The sequence below is a fragment of the Corvus moneduloides genome, chromosome 1, assembly GCF_009650955.1.
Source record: "Corvus moneduloides isolate bCorMon1 chromosome 1, bCorMon1.pri, whole genome shotgun sequence".
Taxonomy (NCBI): Eukaryota; Metazoa; Chordata; class Aves; order Passeriformes; family Corvidae; genus Corvus; species Corvus moneduloides.
In genome coordinates this window covers 112693614-112708100 of record NC_045476.1, presented here as the reverse complement: position 1 = coordinate 112708100, position 14487 = coordinate 112693614, and the positions used below count along the sequence as shown (strand labels likewise).

Genomic DNA, 14487 nt, shown 5'->3' with positions numbered 1-14487 from the left:
AGTTTGCATGTGTGTGGTCTTTTATCACACAATATGAAGAGCTTGTTTTATTGGGACAATCAGAGACAAATGAGAACTGCAAGGGAGATGTAGGGAAGCTGGAGAGGGCAAGAGAGAGAGAGAGGACAACTTGGAAGCATAACTGAAATCTCTTTCAGTAGGGAGAAACATCTAAATACTCTTATGCCAATCGCCATCTGAAAAGGCAACTGAAATATTAATTTAATTAAAAGGAACTACAATCTGTAAAACTATATTCAAAGGTTATGAGAAGTGATTTCAAGTAGAAGAGTTAAGAAACATTAATACTACAAGATCCCTAACCACACTCTCCTAATTATCCGTTGAACTATGCAATCCCAAAAGCTAATACCACTGGAGTTTCAGAAGTGCCGAGCATTTGCATTCCCTGCCAGCTTTAATAAGGATTATTATATACATACACATACAGTCCTTTTGAGAACCATGACTGTATCTTCATTAGCTAAGTAAGAAAGGGCACAATATAGAATTCACTGGAGTGAATTTGACCTATATTAAATCTGTCTTTGCAGTTGCAATATTACTGTGTGTGGTTACTTACTGTCCTCAGGTAAGTTGTTTTCACGTTCTTCTCTCTCCATCTGTTGGCACCAACCCTCCATACGGTCTCTCTCTGCCTGAAGTAACTTCAGAAACCAGTGGCCGTCTCGTGGGCACACTGACCTTTGAACAGCTTCTAGAGGATCTTCAGTAATAGAGTCAATCCATGGGTCAGGAGGAGGTAAAATTGATGGATCAAAATCTGTCTCAAAGTCATCATCCACTGCACATGCATGGTAATGGTTTCCTGACCCTTGTATGCTAACGGTAGAGGTGCTTGCATCTCGGGAGAACTGTCTTGATATTTGTCCAGAACATGTATTGTCCTCTTGAGGGTCAATTATTTCAAAGTTCTCATGGAAATCCAGGTCTGCTTGCACAGCTGTTGTTACACTATTAGATCGTGTAAACCTGCGGAAGCTTTGGAGAGCACAAACAGAAAATATTTAGAAAATTTTTTCTAGGTAACACGGTATGGAAGGACTTACTAAGATTCTACCACTCTTCCTAAGACTGGCAGTCACAGCTCTCAGTGCTACATTCAGGTGTTTTTTTTCTTGAAATGATCAGCATAAGCTTTTTTTCTCATTGCAAGCAAACAAACAAGCATCTCGCTTTTTCCATGCAAGCTCACTGTTTATTGAGACAAGGACCTCCTATTGTTGTGTGGTTTAACAAAGCCAGAGGCCAGCCCAAGAAACAGCTAACAGTGCCAGTAGCTCAGGATTTTAGTCTACTGATTAATGTAAAGTTAAAGGGGTCCAATTTTCAGAAGTGGTTTATCTTTTGATTTTTAAAATTCACACCCCTTTGAAGTTACACATCCAAACTCACAAGCCACATTTAAAAATCATACATGCGAAATCAATCAGATAGTAACAGCACTGAGTCTACCACATATGTAACATTGCACATCCCATTTATACAAAAATGTATTTTTAATTCAGAAAAGTATTTTTATTGCTTCTTCATAATTACTCTTCATAATTATACATCTTCCATCTCTCACAATTTTAGCGCCCATTACCAGTGTCCAGACATTTTGTTTTTCACATTCAAACTTCAGTTTCAACCTGATCTTCTCTTTTTCACCAAAGCTAGTGTTCTGCCTCTGTCTGTTTTACCCTCACTGTGATGGCTGCTATCCTGTAGGTAGCTTCCTTTCACCTTGCAGAGTTCCCCTGTGTTGGGGCATCTCACGGCCGAGAACAACTCTGAGGGTGAAGGCAAGAGCAGGGGAGAGAGGAGGTTTGGGGGTTTGGGTTGGGGTAGGTTTTCTTTATGTAAACAGGACTTCAAATTCTGCAGTCCAAGGCACCTGAGGTGAAAAGGCTGACAGAGGAGGAGCACAGAGAAGTATAAGGAGTGAAAGACAACTAATGCTGTTGCAGGGGGTGGTAATTAGAACCCATTTGATCAGCAGTGAATTGTGGAGGGCGTAAGTGGAAAACAAGTGAGGCAGACAGCTGTCTTGCCCCATGATGAAAAAGAAGGTAGAACCATAAATTAATTAACATAGATGTTTCTTAAATTAGTAATATTTAAGGTTCAGAATTAACATAGTTTTTAACTGAATAGGGACAGATTCCCATCTCCTTACTAGTCTAGGATGTCTGTGCACTCATGCAGCTAGTAGTTAGTCTCCAATTTGTTCCCAATCTCACATCCACACTTGAAACTAGTGTTAGGACCCATTTCCCTGTGATATTTTGGCTGTTTTGCCCTTGTCAGTTCTGTTTTTAGCTTGAGCTCAAGCAGCAGTGAAAGTGCTGAAAAGATGGTGAAGCGGGATGCTGGGCACCATTTCACTTCCTTTCGTTTATATTCCACCTTCCGCTGAAGAGCAATAGCCAGTTAGACAAGTACAACTAACAGCATAATTTCTTCAAGTATATTTAGTCTGCAGTTGGTGAGGGAGCAGATGGAAGGATGCTGGGGGAGAATTTAATGTCCTATATACCTGGTGCATCCACATAGCTCAGGAGGACTGCAGCAGACTTCAAGGAGAATTGTAATAGGTCCTGCTGATAGAGGAAATTAATGGCTGTTGATCTGGGGCTTTGAGAGGACTAGAGCAAAGCAAAACATGAGTTGAGAAAAGCCCTTCAATTAAAAAAAAAAAATTTCCTCTGCAGAGGGAAGCTCAAATTAACTTCTCAGGCATACCCATCCCAGGAAAACTTTAATAATAGATTGTGTACACAAACATTTTAACATAGTGCTTGTTGCTTGCAGTTTTTTTGAAACAGGCTTTGTTAAGTGATACAAAAGTCATGGTTGTGACACTAGTTGTGCATGATATGCACCAGCAAACTGAAAAATAAAGAGTGAGCAGAATTCTTCAGCTTGGTAGTATTTATCCTTTGGGAAGCAGAGGAAAGCATTTTGTTACAGATTGATACAGCAGAAAAAGTTAGAAAGGGAGGACAAGAGTAGCTGGGGAGGTGGAATCACTTCCATAGGAGAAAACATTTAGAAAACAGATGGCTTATGAGGACTATGAGAGATCTATAAACTCCTGTCTAGGGGATGTTTCACCATTTCTCAGAGTGCAATAACGATGGGGAGGAAGGCAGCTTAGAAGTCTAAAGATCTACATCTAGTGAAAGGAAGTACTTCTTCACACAATGTGTAATTAAATTGCCACAGAATCTTGGAAAAACCAAAGGTAAAAATAGGTTCAAAGAGAACCTGATCAAATTTGCAGGAAGAGCCATTACACAGATGTTATATCGGCTTAGGAAGTCCCTGAACAGCAGAATACTAAATTGGGAATGTCTACTGGGAGAAGTAGTACTTAGTTCACACCCTTTATCCTTTACACACACTCCTTTACACTTTTCCTAAGTATCTGCTATGGGCCCCTGGCAGAGAAAAGCTCTTATACTACTATTAGTGATTAGAAAGACACTAACATTAGGCTGGCGTTACAGTGGAAATCTATTTGTCCAATCCATGTTAGTTTTTTAGAAATTGCTTTAATTTGACCACCTTACAAATCCCTTATCTGCACTGAAGTGCATGCATGCACACACACACACACACACACACACAGAGAACATGTGTGCCCACACAGGCATGCTGTCTGAGGATTTCTTTTTAGTTATTTAGTCAGGGTTCACTGAAAGCCAAGGCATTAGTACACAGTGTACTTTTCCACACCTTCCACAGCACTGGTGAGAAAAGCAAATGCCTTTGTCCAGGCTTGCTCTTCTCCATGTCCCTACCTCCATGTCACAGCCACCTTCTGCTTTCTTCAGTGCCCTAGACTCTGACAGTCTTCTGTTTCAGATGACCACTTGTATTTTCAGTTCACACCCTGGCTTTTCAGTGTATGCCAAAACCCAAATGTGAAAACATCAAAATCTACTTGACAGGAGGACGTATTGCTGGAGGCTCTACATTTCATGTCTTTCAGGAGTGTACTCTTACTGGGTGCAATATGAACTAATGCCACCAAAACCAGACTCTGCTTAACAAATGAAATAGAATGACCTACTTTTTTTGCCTTTGTTTAATCTATATAATAGTATGCTACAGGTTTGCTTGACAGTTTCTTGGCACTGGATTATGTAACTTATCTGTCTTCAAAAGAAAAACAACTTGGCAATAGAATATAGCATCAATTCAAAATTAAAAAAATATTTCCAAGGAAATGCATTTTGAATAAAATGGAAATACAGGAAGGCACTTACTATCTGCCTGCCTCCAACTCATCTATACAAAATGAGTAGATGATAATAGATGGTAATTTTAGTCTCTGACACAGCTTCCTCATTCACTTCCAGGATGTTTTACTCTTACAAAATACCATTTGTGTCCCACATGAGCATTTTTTGCTTTGCTCTCAGTTAAAACTCCATACTAGAGGAGAGCTGTTGAAGCTAATGCCAAAGTTTTTGATACTTCTACCATATAAAACATTTACAAGGCATTCACATTCTACCTAAAAAAAAAAAAAAGTTCGAAACAGAGGTTTGCTTCTTCTTCTGCTTTCAGGCTTGGCCCTTTTGTACTCAGCTGTGCCCTGCAGGCACAAGGTGTAATTACAGCTTCAGAGAATTGCTGCAGATATCTGGCCTAAGGTGCAGAAAGCCATGAAACCTCAGACTGGATAAACCAGTAAGGAGAACAACAGAACGATGTGTTTTGAACAATAGCACGGTCACTTGTTAGCATTCAGCTCTCAGCTTCTAAGTCTTCTTTTGCTTTCTCTTGCAAAATGTGTTTACAATTCAACTTAGATAACTTAATTCATTTCTAAAAAAACCCTCCAAACCCAAAACCCCAGAAAAGATCTAGATTTCAAGGCAACTGATGCATGGTCAATCTTACAGGCATTTAGGTTAAACTCAGCCTTTCTTTACCCACTGGCTGTCCTCCTTCTTTGTGGTGGGCTTCTCTATTAAGGTTGCAGCTGCTGTCAGCAGAACAAAAAAAACTGCAGAAGGAGTTAGCAGATATGGTACCATGTCTTCTAATGGCAGAAGCAATATTCCTGCCCCAACCCCATTCCTTACAGCAGCTCATCTTTGTTCGCCACACTGTTTTAAGCTGGTTGGTTTATTTGTTTTGTTGTTTTTTACCAACTCTTGGCCTTTGCATTGCAGAGCAGACATGCTGGCTGGAGCACTCGGCCTCCCTCCAGGGCTCGGTCTGGGGCAGGGAATCTATTGCCAACCAGCAGAGTGTGATCAGAAATTTATGGCCCCTTCTGCCAAGGCTAGGCCTGCAGCAGCCCACCAGCTGTCTGGGAGCCACCAGGGCTGTAAGGGTTTCCTTGGATCATGGGCAGCTGTAGCCATGGAAGGAGATTGGCCCTGCCAGAGCCAGGGCCTGCTTTGCCTTTTGTTGACCAGAGCAGCAGTTCCTCCACCAAACATGCACAGGGTGGGAGGAGGTGTGGGGAATGAGTTCCACCAGGGTGGGACTGGCCAGAGGAACTGGTCTGGGTTGCAAGGGACGTTTAAAGGTCACCTAGTCCAACCTCCCTGAAATGAGCAGGCACGTCTTCAACTACATCAGGTTGTTCCAAGCCACGTCCAGCCTGACTTTGAATGTTTCCAGGGGTGGGGCATCTATGACCTTCAGAATTTCTCACTGGAGTGGCTTCCACCATGGAGAATATACATAGCCAGAAAATGCTGCTGAGAAAAGCCATGCAAGTAGCTCATGGAATCACAGAATATTCTGAGTTGGAAGAGACCCACAAGGATCATCAAGTCCAACTCTTAGCCCTGCACAGAACATCCCCCAAGCATCACATCATGTGCTTCCTGCTTAGCTTACCCAAAATACAGACTTGAAAGTCTTAAAGAGTGCAGAGTTGAGAAGTTTGAGTTAGACTGTAGGATTGGCCTATTGGATAGGGAAGACACTAAAACCTGAGTATTTTTTGTTGGACAGTAAGTAACCAAACCCAAAACCCCACATGAATAAAACAGAAAAATATGGCTTTATATAGTAACAAAATCCAAAGGTGTGAGGGTTTTTTTCCTGGAAGAGACAGCACAGGATTTTTGTTTGATTGTTTGCTTTATGTTACCACATGGTTATTTCAAATCATTCCCCTTTATACTGTATCAAGAGGTGTGCTGTGGTAAGACATACTTTGTGTATCAAGATCTTGTGGTAAGACACACTTTTGTGTGTCAAGATATGGGGGCACTTTTCTCGGTGCCGCAGAAACCAGAAACCGGAGAAGGACCATCTGTCTACTGCAGTCTCCCATGGCAGTGTTCTTACTCCATTGTTTCAGTATTCAAAAATTCTTGTGATGGCAAATCAATTACAATTACCAGCTGATAGTACACCTAGAACAATGAGTGTGGCAATTTTTGGGGTGACGGCGTAATAGGAGGAGATCTTGTGGCAGACAAGATAAATTGCAAGAGAGGCTAAAACTGATTACAGAGCTGTGGGACTGAAAATCCCTTATTCACAAAGAATGCATGCTAATTGTTCTGGCAGAATATATTATTTCTTTTTTTTCTGCCTCAGTAGAACTGGTTGACTTCTAACAACTCAGTTATCTTCTGTAAGTGAGGAGGGTGGTCCCTTGAGGTCAAGAAGAAGTTACAGGTAGAGGGAAAGGACAAACAGAAATGGACAGAAATTGAAGTGCCCTGAGATTGCATGGATCAGTTTCATTAGGTACACATTTCAAAACTGCCCTGGAAGGAAAAGGGGAAGAACATCTTGGTTAGGGTTTTGTCAGCATCATGGGGAAGGTCAGGTGAGAGATAAAAGACTAACAGCAGTAAGATCATGAAGTTGAAAGAAATGCATATCAATTTCTCTCCAAGAGAATGACTGGACAGAGGTACTTTATAAATGTTAGAAATCACAGAGCTGCAGGTAGCGAATGGGTATGAAAAAGATTATTGAGAGCAGGCAGCATGAAGAACTGAGGATAAGATGAATACCAGCAATGCATCCAGTTGTTATGTGGTCAGGTAGCAGGAGGCACATTTATCCTTTGAGCAGTTCAAGAGGAGAAGGCAGACTGAGGCATTTGTCTTGGCAGGAGGCCCACGTTACAGAGAGTGAAGAGCCAATGAAAGGTCTGAGTTGAGATGGAAGACTGAAGAGAGAGAGCTGTCCTCTGAAGATGCTCTGTTTTTGAATTACTTAGATCAAGAAATGGAGGCAAAATGTTTTGCTTACTTGGTGCAAACAGAGAAGCAGGAATATTTAAAAGGACATGAGGAGGTAAGACTCCCAAGAGTGAGAATGACAATCGCATGAGGTGAGGGAAAGGGGAAGGAAAGAGCAGGAAGCCAAGAAGAGGACTGAAAGTTGTGGTAGGCTTTTGGTGCATCAGGCAAAGAGCTTTCTTGTTTTGTAACAGAGTACTTAATAGCTTCAACTGTCAAGGAAACATGATCAATTTACTGTATTTATCCTTTCTGCTGTGTCCTCCTTCTCATTTTATATTTATTTAGTATTTCTGAAGTCTGGAATATTTTTAAAAACATTAACTTCTCAAAGATTCAGGTAAAAAGGGCTTTTCTTAGGCTTTGCAGATGTTATGGTGCAGGGGCAGTGAAGAATGTACTGTATTTACAATTCTATTCCTGTAACAGATAATCAATACATTGTGCTCTGCTGTGTTAGGGAAAAAAAAAAAAAAGAGTGTGAGTGCCCAACTGTGATGATAAGCCCTTTGTGTCTTGAGTGCACTCATTTTCTAAGGACTAGGGGCTGTCCTTTATCAGCCAGTTTACTTCTGAAAGTCCATGATAGATTGCTGCTTGCTCGTCTGCTCCAAACAGCAGCAACCTCAACTTTATCAGCAAGGAAACCCCCAAACACAGCTGTCAGTAAGTAATGCAGAAATATTGCTTGCTCAGGGCAGACTCTCAAAGGCAAATCTTACCTTTTTCTCTGGAGCAATAAAAACTGCAGTAGAAAGAGGACTTTGGAAGTAAGATATTTACAAACAGCCATTTCTTCCTTTCTTTGCGGGGAGGGTTGGGCTTTTGGGCTAGTTATTTCCTTTGTGCTCAGGCTGAAGTGAAATGATCCTTCAGCATCTATTCTAATGTGCTCATTTATCTACTGCTGGAAGAGTTGTGGGTAAATGGGGCTAAGGTCTAACACATAAAGAAATGTCTGCCAGCGAGAGATGTTTTAGCAGGTTAATGAGGAACTTGGTAACAGCCTAGCAGGGTCATTGCAAAATCACATTTCTTTTTTCTGAAATCACTTTAGCCTTTCAAAACCACAGGAAAATGCTCTGCTACTTTACAGGCAGATTTGGTTGAATTGAAAATGGTGTAGATAACACGCTATTTTTGAGTATTTTTATCACAAGTAGGAAAAAACTGGTGTGAAAATGGACATCTCCACTGGCTCTTGCAGTCAGCAGGCCAGAGAAGGAGAGAGGGCCTGAATTTTGTCAGCTCAGATTTGCTGCACCCAGGTTTTCTCTGGAGAGATTGCATGGATAACTTCTCCCTCACTAACAAGTCCTACTGCACCAAAGCTTTGCCTGTGACACAGGAGGGTACTGAGAGTTATCAAGAAAGTGGCTCCGGCATCCTAAAGTCACACTGTGCCCAAGCGGCCTGAGAAAAGAGAATAAAGACTTGGGTGGGTACTTGGAGTCACAGCAACACTGGGCAGGCCGGCACTCTCAGAGGCAAGGGGAGAGTCTGGCTTTTCTTCAGCCACTGAATCCAGTTTTGAGAAGGAAGTTAAGATTTGCAGTTGTGGTCAAGCACTCAAAAATTTTATGTGCCTCCCAAGTGCTACGCACAGTTATGCTGCCCTGCAATGTAACTGCAAATTTGTCATCAGAAAAAACCATGAGCCGTAAAGACAGCTGCTCTAGTTTATTTTTTCTTTTAAATTTTTTTTTCTTGAAGTGTATTTGTTTTCTAATTCAGGGTATACTGCAGATTGTAGGAAGAACAGAGTTTTACAGGCTTGCTTTGTAATCTCAACAATTTTCTGCAAGGAAGCAATTGTAATGAAGAGATGTCTGGGTGAGATACCTGAGTAAAAGCATTCAGTTCGGCTCTGCCAGTGCTCTGTCACATGTGGCTGAAATTATTCTGCTGAAATACAAGGTAAACTTTTCCTCATCAGTTCTATGCTGCTGCAGCCATCCCGAGACTAATACTCCAGCTGCAACACTGTTTAGGTAGATTTTCTGGGGGAAAAGAGATTACCTGTAATATATTAGCCCTCAAAATATGTGGCACTTCTCTTCCATTTCTCTCACTGGTCCTGAAAAATCTTCTCTGAAAAATAAGAACTACAACATTTGCAAGACTCAGCTTTTCAGCTGGGTGATCTAACAGTTCATCCAGGAAGCAGGTTTATGTGGTCATGTGTGCAGGAACTAGGGCTCTTAAAAATTAGTTGCGGCATAATTATTTACTTAAGAAAAACAGGATTAACTTTTACTCACCACTTCTCCTCCTCTACTTGCACTCCAATGGACTGGAACTTACTGGTTACTTTATTGTCACCTGGTATGGTAGATTCTTCAGCACCATCAACCTTAAAAAACCCAAAACACGACAGGTAATTAGAATGTATTTTAGCAGAGATATCACCCAGCTACTTGCAGTTTCTGTGCTCCTTAACTACTAAGTGTCTGCACATAGAGCTTGTACCATGAGTTCCTTCATCTAGTCAGATAGTTTGTCTGTGGTGTGTCAATTTCTGATGTTATTAGTGAATATTCATTATTCTTGCTAATCTGTAAAGCATTTCTGGAAAGACAATATTCAGCCTGCAACATTTTGGATTGGATTTTATCCAGTATTTTATGGAGGCTGGATGCTCACATTTGTCAGAGCACATCTCAGCAGCTGTAACTTCAGGTACTGTGCTCCACCATTTGTTTGATTTTACCTTCTATCTGTATGTGCATGTATATGTGAATTAATGTCAGAATTATGTGTTTATTTTGTTTAAATGTTAGTGTCTCAAATCAGAGCACTGCAGAGATAAGATTTAAAGAAAGCAGATAAGAGTCTTAGATGCATTTTCTTTACTGCTTCATCACACACACAGGTGGTCCCCAGGAGTGATTATACCACATCTCCATTGAGATTTGGTATAAAGTTGTGGTATAAAGTTAAAATTTAACTTTAAATTTAAGGTGTGTCTTTGAGCAAAATCACAATATTCTGGGTCCAATCAGTGTAGTTTTTAATTCCCAATGCTATATATAACATGGACAGTCATACAAGAAAAACATTTTCCAGCAGACAGAATTTTTGGGCAATAGCAGTGTCATGAAGTGACCCGTAAACTCAAACTGCCCATGGGTGTGCAAAATCTCCAGCTGTAGTTGGTGGCTATTCCACCAGCAACTTCTTGCTGAGAGCCACTTGACCAGCCTATGCAGGAAAAGCACTCAATGAGGAATGGGAGTTACTGAAGTTGTTCTGTGTGGTGAGGTACTTCCCTGATACTGAGGGTTCTGGGGAGATAAACACGCCTCAAATCCCATAACTGACAGAGTGAAGCAACCTTTTGATGGAAGGGCTTTTCTTTGCTTAACTTTCCTTGTTTGCTCAGCAGATCTACAGCAAAGGCTTGCAGTGTCCTGAGAGTGACTGAGGGGTGTAGAAGGCACACTAGGTTCATCAGAAGTGCACACTAGGTTTATTTGACAGAGGAGAAAGAAAACGAAGAATATGCCCGTGGCTAATGCGGCTTGCCCTGCTCTACAGAGATGGGTCAAACTATCATTAAGGTGTATACTCAGTCTGAGTTCAGACTAAGCCTGAACTAAGCTCCCCTTATTCTGTGGAGAGAGACTGACTCTATACTGCCAGTCAGAGGACTGACAGTGTACCTACCTCCTTTAGGGCAGTTGTTTGTAAGAGAAGCAATTTCTGGCATCGACAGCTATCTTAAGGTATTTCTACTCCCACGCTACCCCTTCAGCTGTACTAGCATGACTGCTTGTGCAACGATGCTGCAAAATGGATCAGACAGCAGACTAGTCAAGTAGTTTTCTTTTATCTGTGAAGCCTGTCTGACTCTAAAAATCTCATTGATGTGCACAGCTGTGAGGGTGGCACCATGCACAGGCAGGAATCCTGTAAGGCTGTATCACTGCTGAAGGTTTCACTTCATGGCATCCCAGCTTCAGGCATCTCCATTAGTTTGTGCACAAACCCCGCCTTGGCAGACCCTCATGTACCATCCCCAGCTTTCATGATTATTTCATGTGATTTATATTGGTCATCTGCAAACTTCAAAGTTTAAGAGGGAGATTGTCAAAGGCTTGAAGAGCATTTGGAGCTCTATTTTCCTCAGATCTCAGGAAACTGAGGCCTCTATACCTTTCTAAAGCAGCATTTGTTACTTGCAACACTACCTTAAGAAGAGATAGCAGGGAGATGGTCTCTCAAGAACCAGGATTCACATTACCGTTGTTCATTTTGGTTTCTGCAAACATGGAAATTATTGCCTTGCACCCATTATCTTTGCTAAGGGATCTCAGTTTCTTTGATTGCTGAAATAAGGGGTTACAATAATAAAATGACACCTTAGGCTTGGCTGGGAATGGGAATAAGTAACAGAGGAGCTTTCCTCTGTCCCTGTCCCACCTGGATCTTGCTCCTGCATTTAATACTGAACATCAGCCCTTCTTTGAGAACATACCCAAAACAAACAGCTGTGAAGCAGTAGAAGTCTACAACAAAGGCAGTGAACTGAACCCACAGGCAATAGTTATTATTGCCATTCCAAGATGAAGTGAGAGAAAAGTCTCAGCTTCTCCAGCAGCTGAGAAGGGATGGCATACTTCAGCACAGAACCTCTCATCTATCTCGTCAGGCTGATATAGAGATTTCAGGGTAAATTCTTAGGCTTTACTAATCAGATAAGCCTGTCCAGGCACACAGTGCTGTGCTTACGACCGACCACCTTCTGCAAGAAAAAAAAATCGTGTCTTCTTGTGAAGGCCGATAAGCTGTGGATTGCTATTCTATTTGTTTGGGATTCATCTCCTGTCAAAAACCTGTGTTGATTCTCAGTTGATTTTAAGTTCAAGTACTTTGTTTCAAAAGCTAATCCTGCAAGCAGATAGTTGGGAGTCCTATGCACAGCATTTTTTTTGGGGGGGGGGGTAGGTGGGTGGGAAAGATTAATTAAGACAGCAGATTATATGGGTCTCATTTATTTACTCTTGTCCTTCTGTAAAACGAAATGAACTTTGGCAGGGTTAGTTTTCTTGTGTCATTCCACTAGAGGTAACAAAATGTAATTCTCTTTAACAAGGGCAAATCAGAAGGAACTTATCTTCTGCTCTTGAGGCTGAGATAGAAACAATGCTGCCTCATTCAAGTGGCTACCAGTCATTATGAAATGCATGAATAAGCAGCGACAATTAATTCAGTGCGGCTGGATGAAAATATTTTTTTGGTGATAGTGTAATGTAAATCATTGTTTTACACATTCCCTTTCAATGATTTAATTCATGCCTTTCTGACCCCCACTGTGGTATGATTCATAGATTAGTGCTCATGTGTGTAATTTAACAGAGCTGAATAACGAGCAGCACGGAGACTCAAACAAATCCTTGCATCTGATGTATTTGTGATAAATTAGGAAAACATCATTAGTACCGTGCAGAATGATTATGCTGATGCAAGTTCTACATAGGTACCTGTCAGGACAAGAAGAGAAATACACAAAACATTGTATAATGAGCAGTAAAACAGATGTAGAAATCCAAAGCAATGGCAGGCATATAATCCATATCATGTACTGTACCTGTATTCCAATAGATAAGCATCTGTTTTTCTTGAAGTGATCCTTCTTCCTATCTTCTACTGCAACAGTGGCAATGGTTGTGGTGGTGGTGACAGTGGCAGTATTGTTCCCTACATGTTGGCTTGCAGGGCCATGGATCTGCGCATTGGCAGCTTCAATAGCAGCTGTCAGTGCCTTCATACTGTCCAGGCTTTCCGTGGAGTTGCTAAGTCCAGACTGACTGATGATATCTCCCCTCTGTCCATGCCCATCCATGTATGCATCTTGGGCAGACTCCGTGCTGCTCTGGGCTGTGATGGAAATAAATGGTTTGGTGGTAGTTCTCGGTGGGACTGGAGGTGGTGTCTTCTTGTAGGTGGTAATGCAGGATGACACTGGAAAAAAACATAGGAGAGTTCTTGTTTTATTGATGCTGCAGGGAGAATGGATGCAAATGTGATATCAAAGCATCAGTAAGCATGGACAGAGCAGAGGAGAGGAGGAGGCTGTTGGCCAAAGAGCCCCCAAAAGCTTCAATCTAAGAGCCATAGAAATTCCTTTCCTGTCAGTGTCTTCTATTCCTCCTACCTGAGTGGCAGAATTGCCAGTAGGGCAAATAGGGGGAGAAAATATCTATTTGCTAAGTTCTTCCTTAAGTCTTTTTAGGTTTGTTTTCCTCAGTATATTTTCTACTAACTGTTCTAAGTCCCATGGGAACAAGTCCTTCCACCAAAACATTTGTTCTGCTTATGGCTCCCAAACAAGATTCATGAGGATGATAAGTCTCCAGCCACTTATCCTTGCTAAATTGTACTTCAAGCAGTTTTATTGCAATTGTTTTGTCCCTCTACCCTGTCCTACTATATGCAGAATTTCACAATACATTTTTCTAATGAGAGAGAGATTCCCAAACCATCTGTTATCAAAGTCTGTTAACACTCACCATGCTTGGACTTGTGTATTTCTTTCTATAAAATGTCTCACTTGTTGCACAGACTTCTAACATACTTTGAAATGCTTTCTAAGTTGCTGAGGACATATTTAAAAGAACATTTTGCCATTTCTCACCATAAATATAACATTAGTTTTGGAAAAAAAATCACTTGATTTTACACACAGGGTGCTAGTGTCAATGAAGTCAATAGCTAAAACCTGTCAGTCAGTGGGAAAGTGTAAGTATAAATGTTTGCAATAACAAAGACTTTAACAAAAGTTCATATTTTGAAGGCCATGCTCCCTTTGTAAGTGCCGCTATATGGAGTTAGAAGCTCAGCTTTAGGTTCCCAGGTTAAAACTATTGTTCTGTATACACAGAATTACATACACAAAGCACTAAATGGAGATAAAAACATCTTCCTTTAAGGGTTAGTTGGCAGCTCTGCATTACTGAAGTCCTGGAATGCTTTCAAGGGAGGAAAGAAAGTCCATTAAAAACAAAAAACAACCATGATATGCTCTATTTTTTAACAAAATAAATGCAGGCATGAACCTGTGCAAAGTTCAGACACAAACTTGTTAACATAAATTCTTATTAACAGTAATCATATGGCAAGAAATGATTCATAAGATCATTTTAATTGGCAGACGTCTATGCCACCCACATAAAAGGTAACTCTACTACAGCTGTTCTGCTCTCTGTTTGCACTGTATCTGCTTGCTGAGCCAGAAGCCATTATGGTA

At 41.1% G+C, this 14487-nt stretch overlaps 1 protein-coding gene across 6 annotated transcripts in view; it reads right to left on the bottom strand.

The window, feature by feature from the left end:
* Positions 1 to 14487, bottom strand: part of DLGAP1 (DLG associated protein 1) — a 415190-nt gene that overhangs the window by 17591 nt on the left and 383112 nt on the right. For all 6 annotated transcript variants that reach the window (XM_032122733.1, XM_032122742.1, XM_032122723.1 and 3 more), the window contains 3 exons: positions 12829 to 13202; positions 9500 to 9591; positions 584 to 1002 (listed from right to left, as the gene is read on the bottom strand). In XM_032122733.1, coding sequence (XP_031978624.1) covers positions 584 to 1002; positions 9500 to 9591; positions 12829 to 13202 — 885 coding nt within the window. The remainder of the gene's footprint in view (positions 1 to 583; positions 1003 to 9499; positions 9592 to 12828; positions 13203 to 14487) is intronic.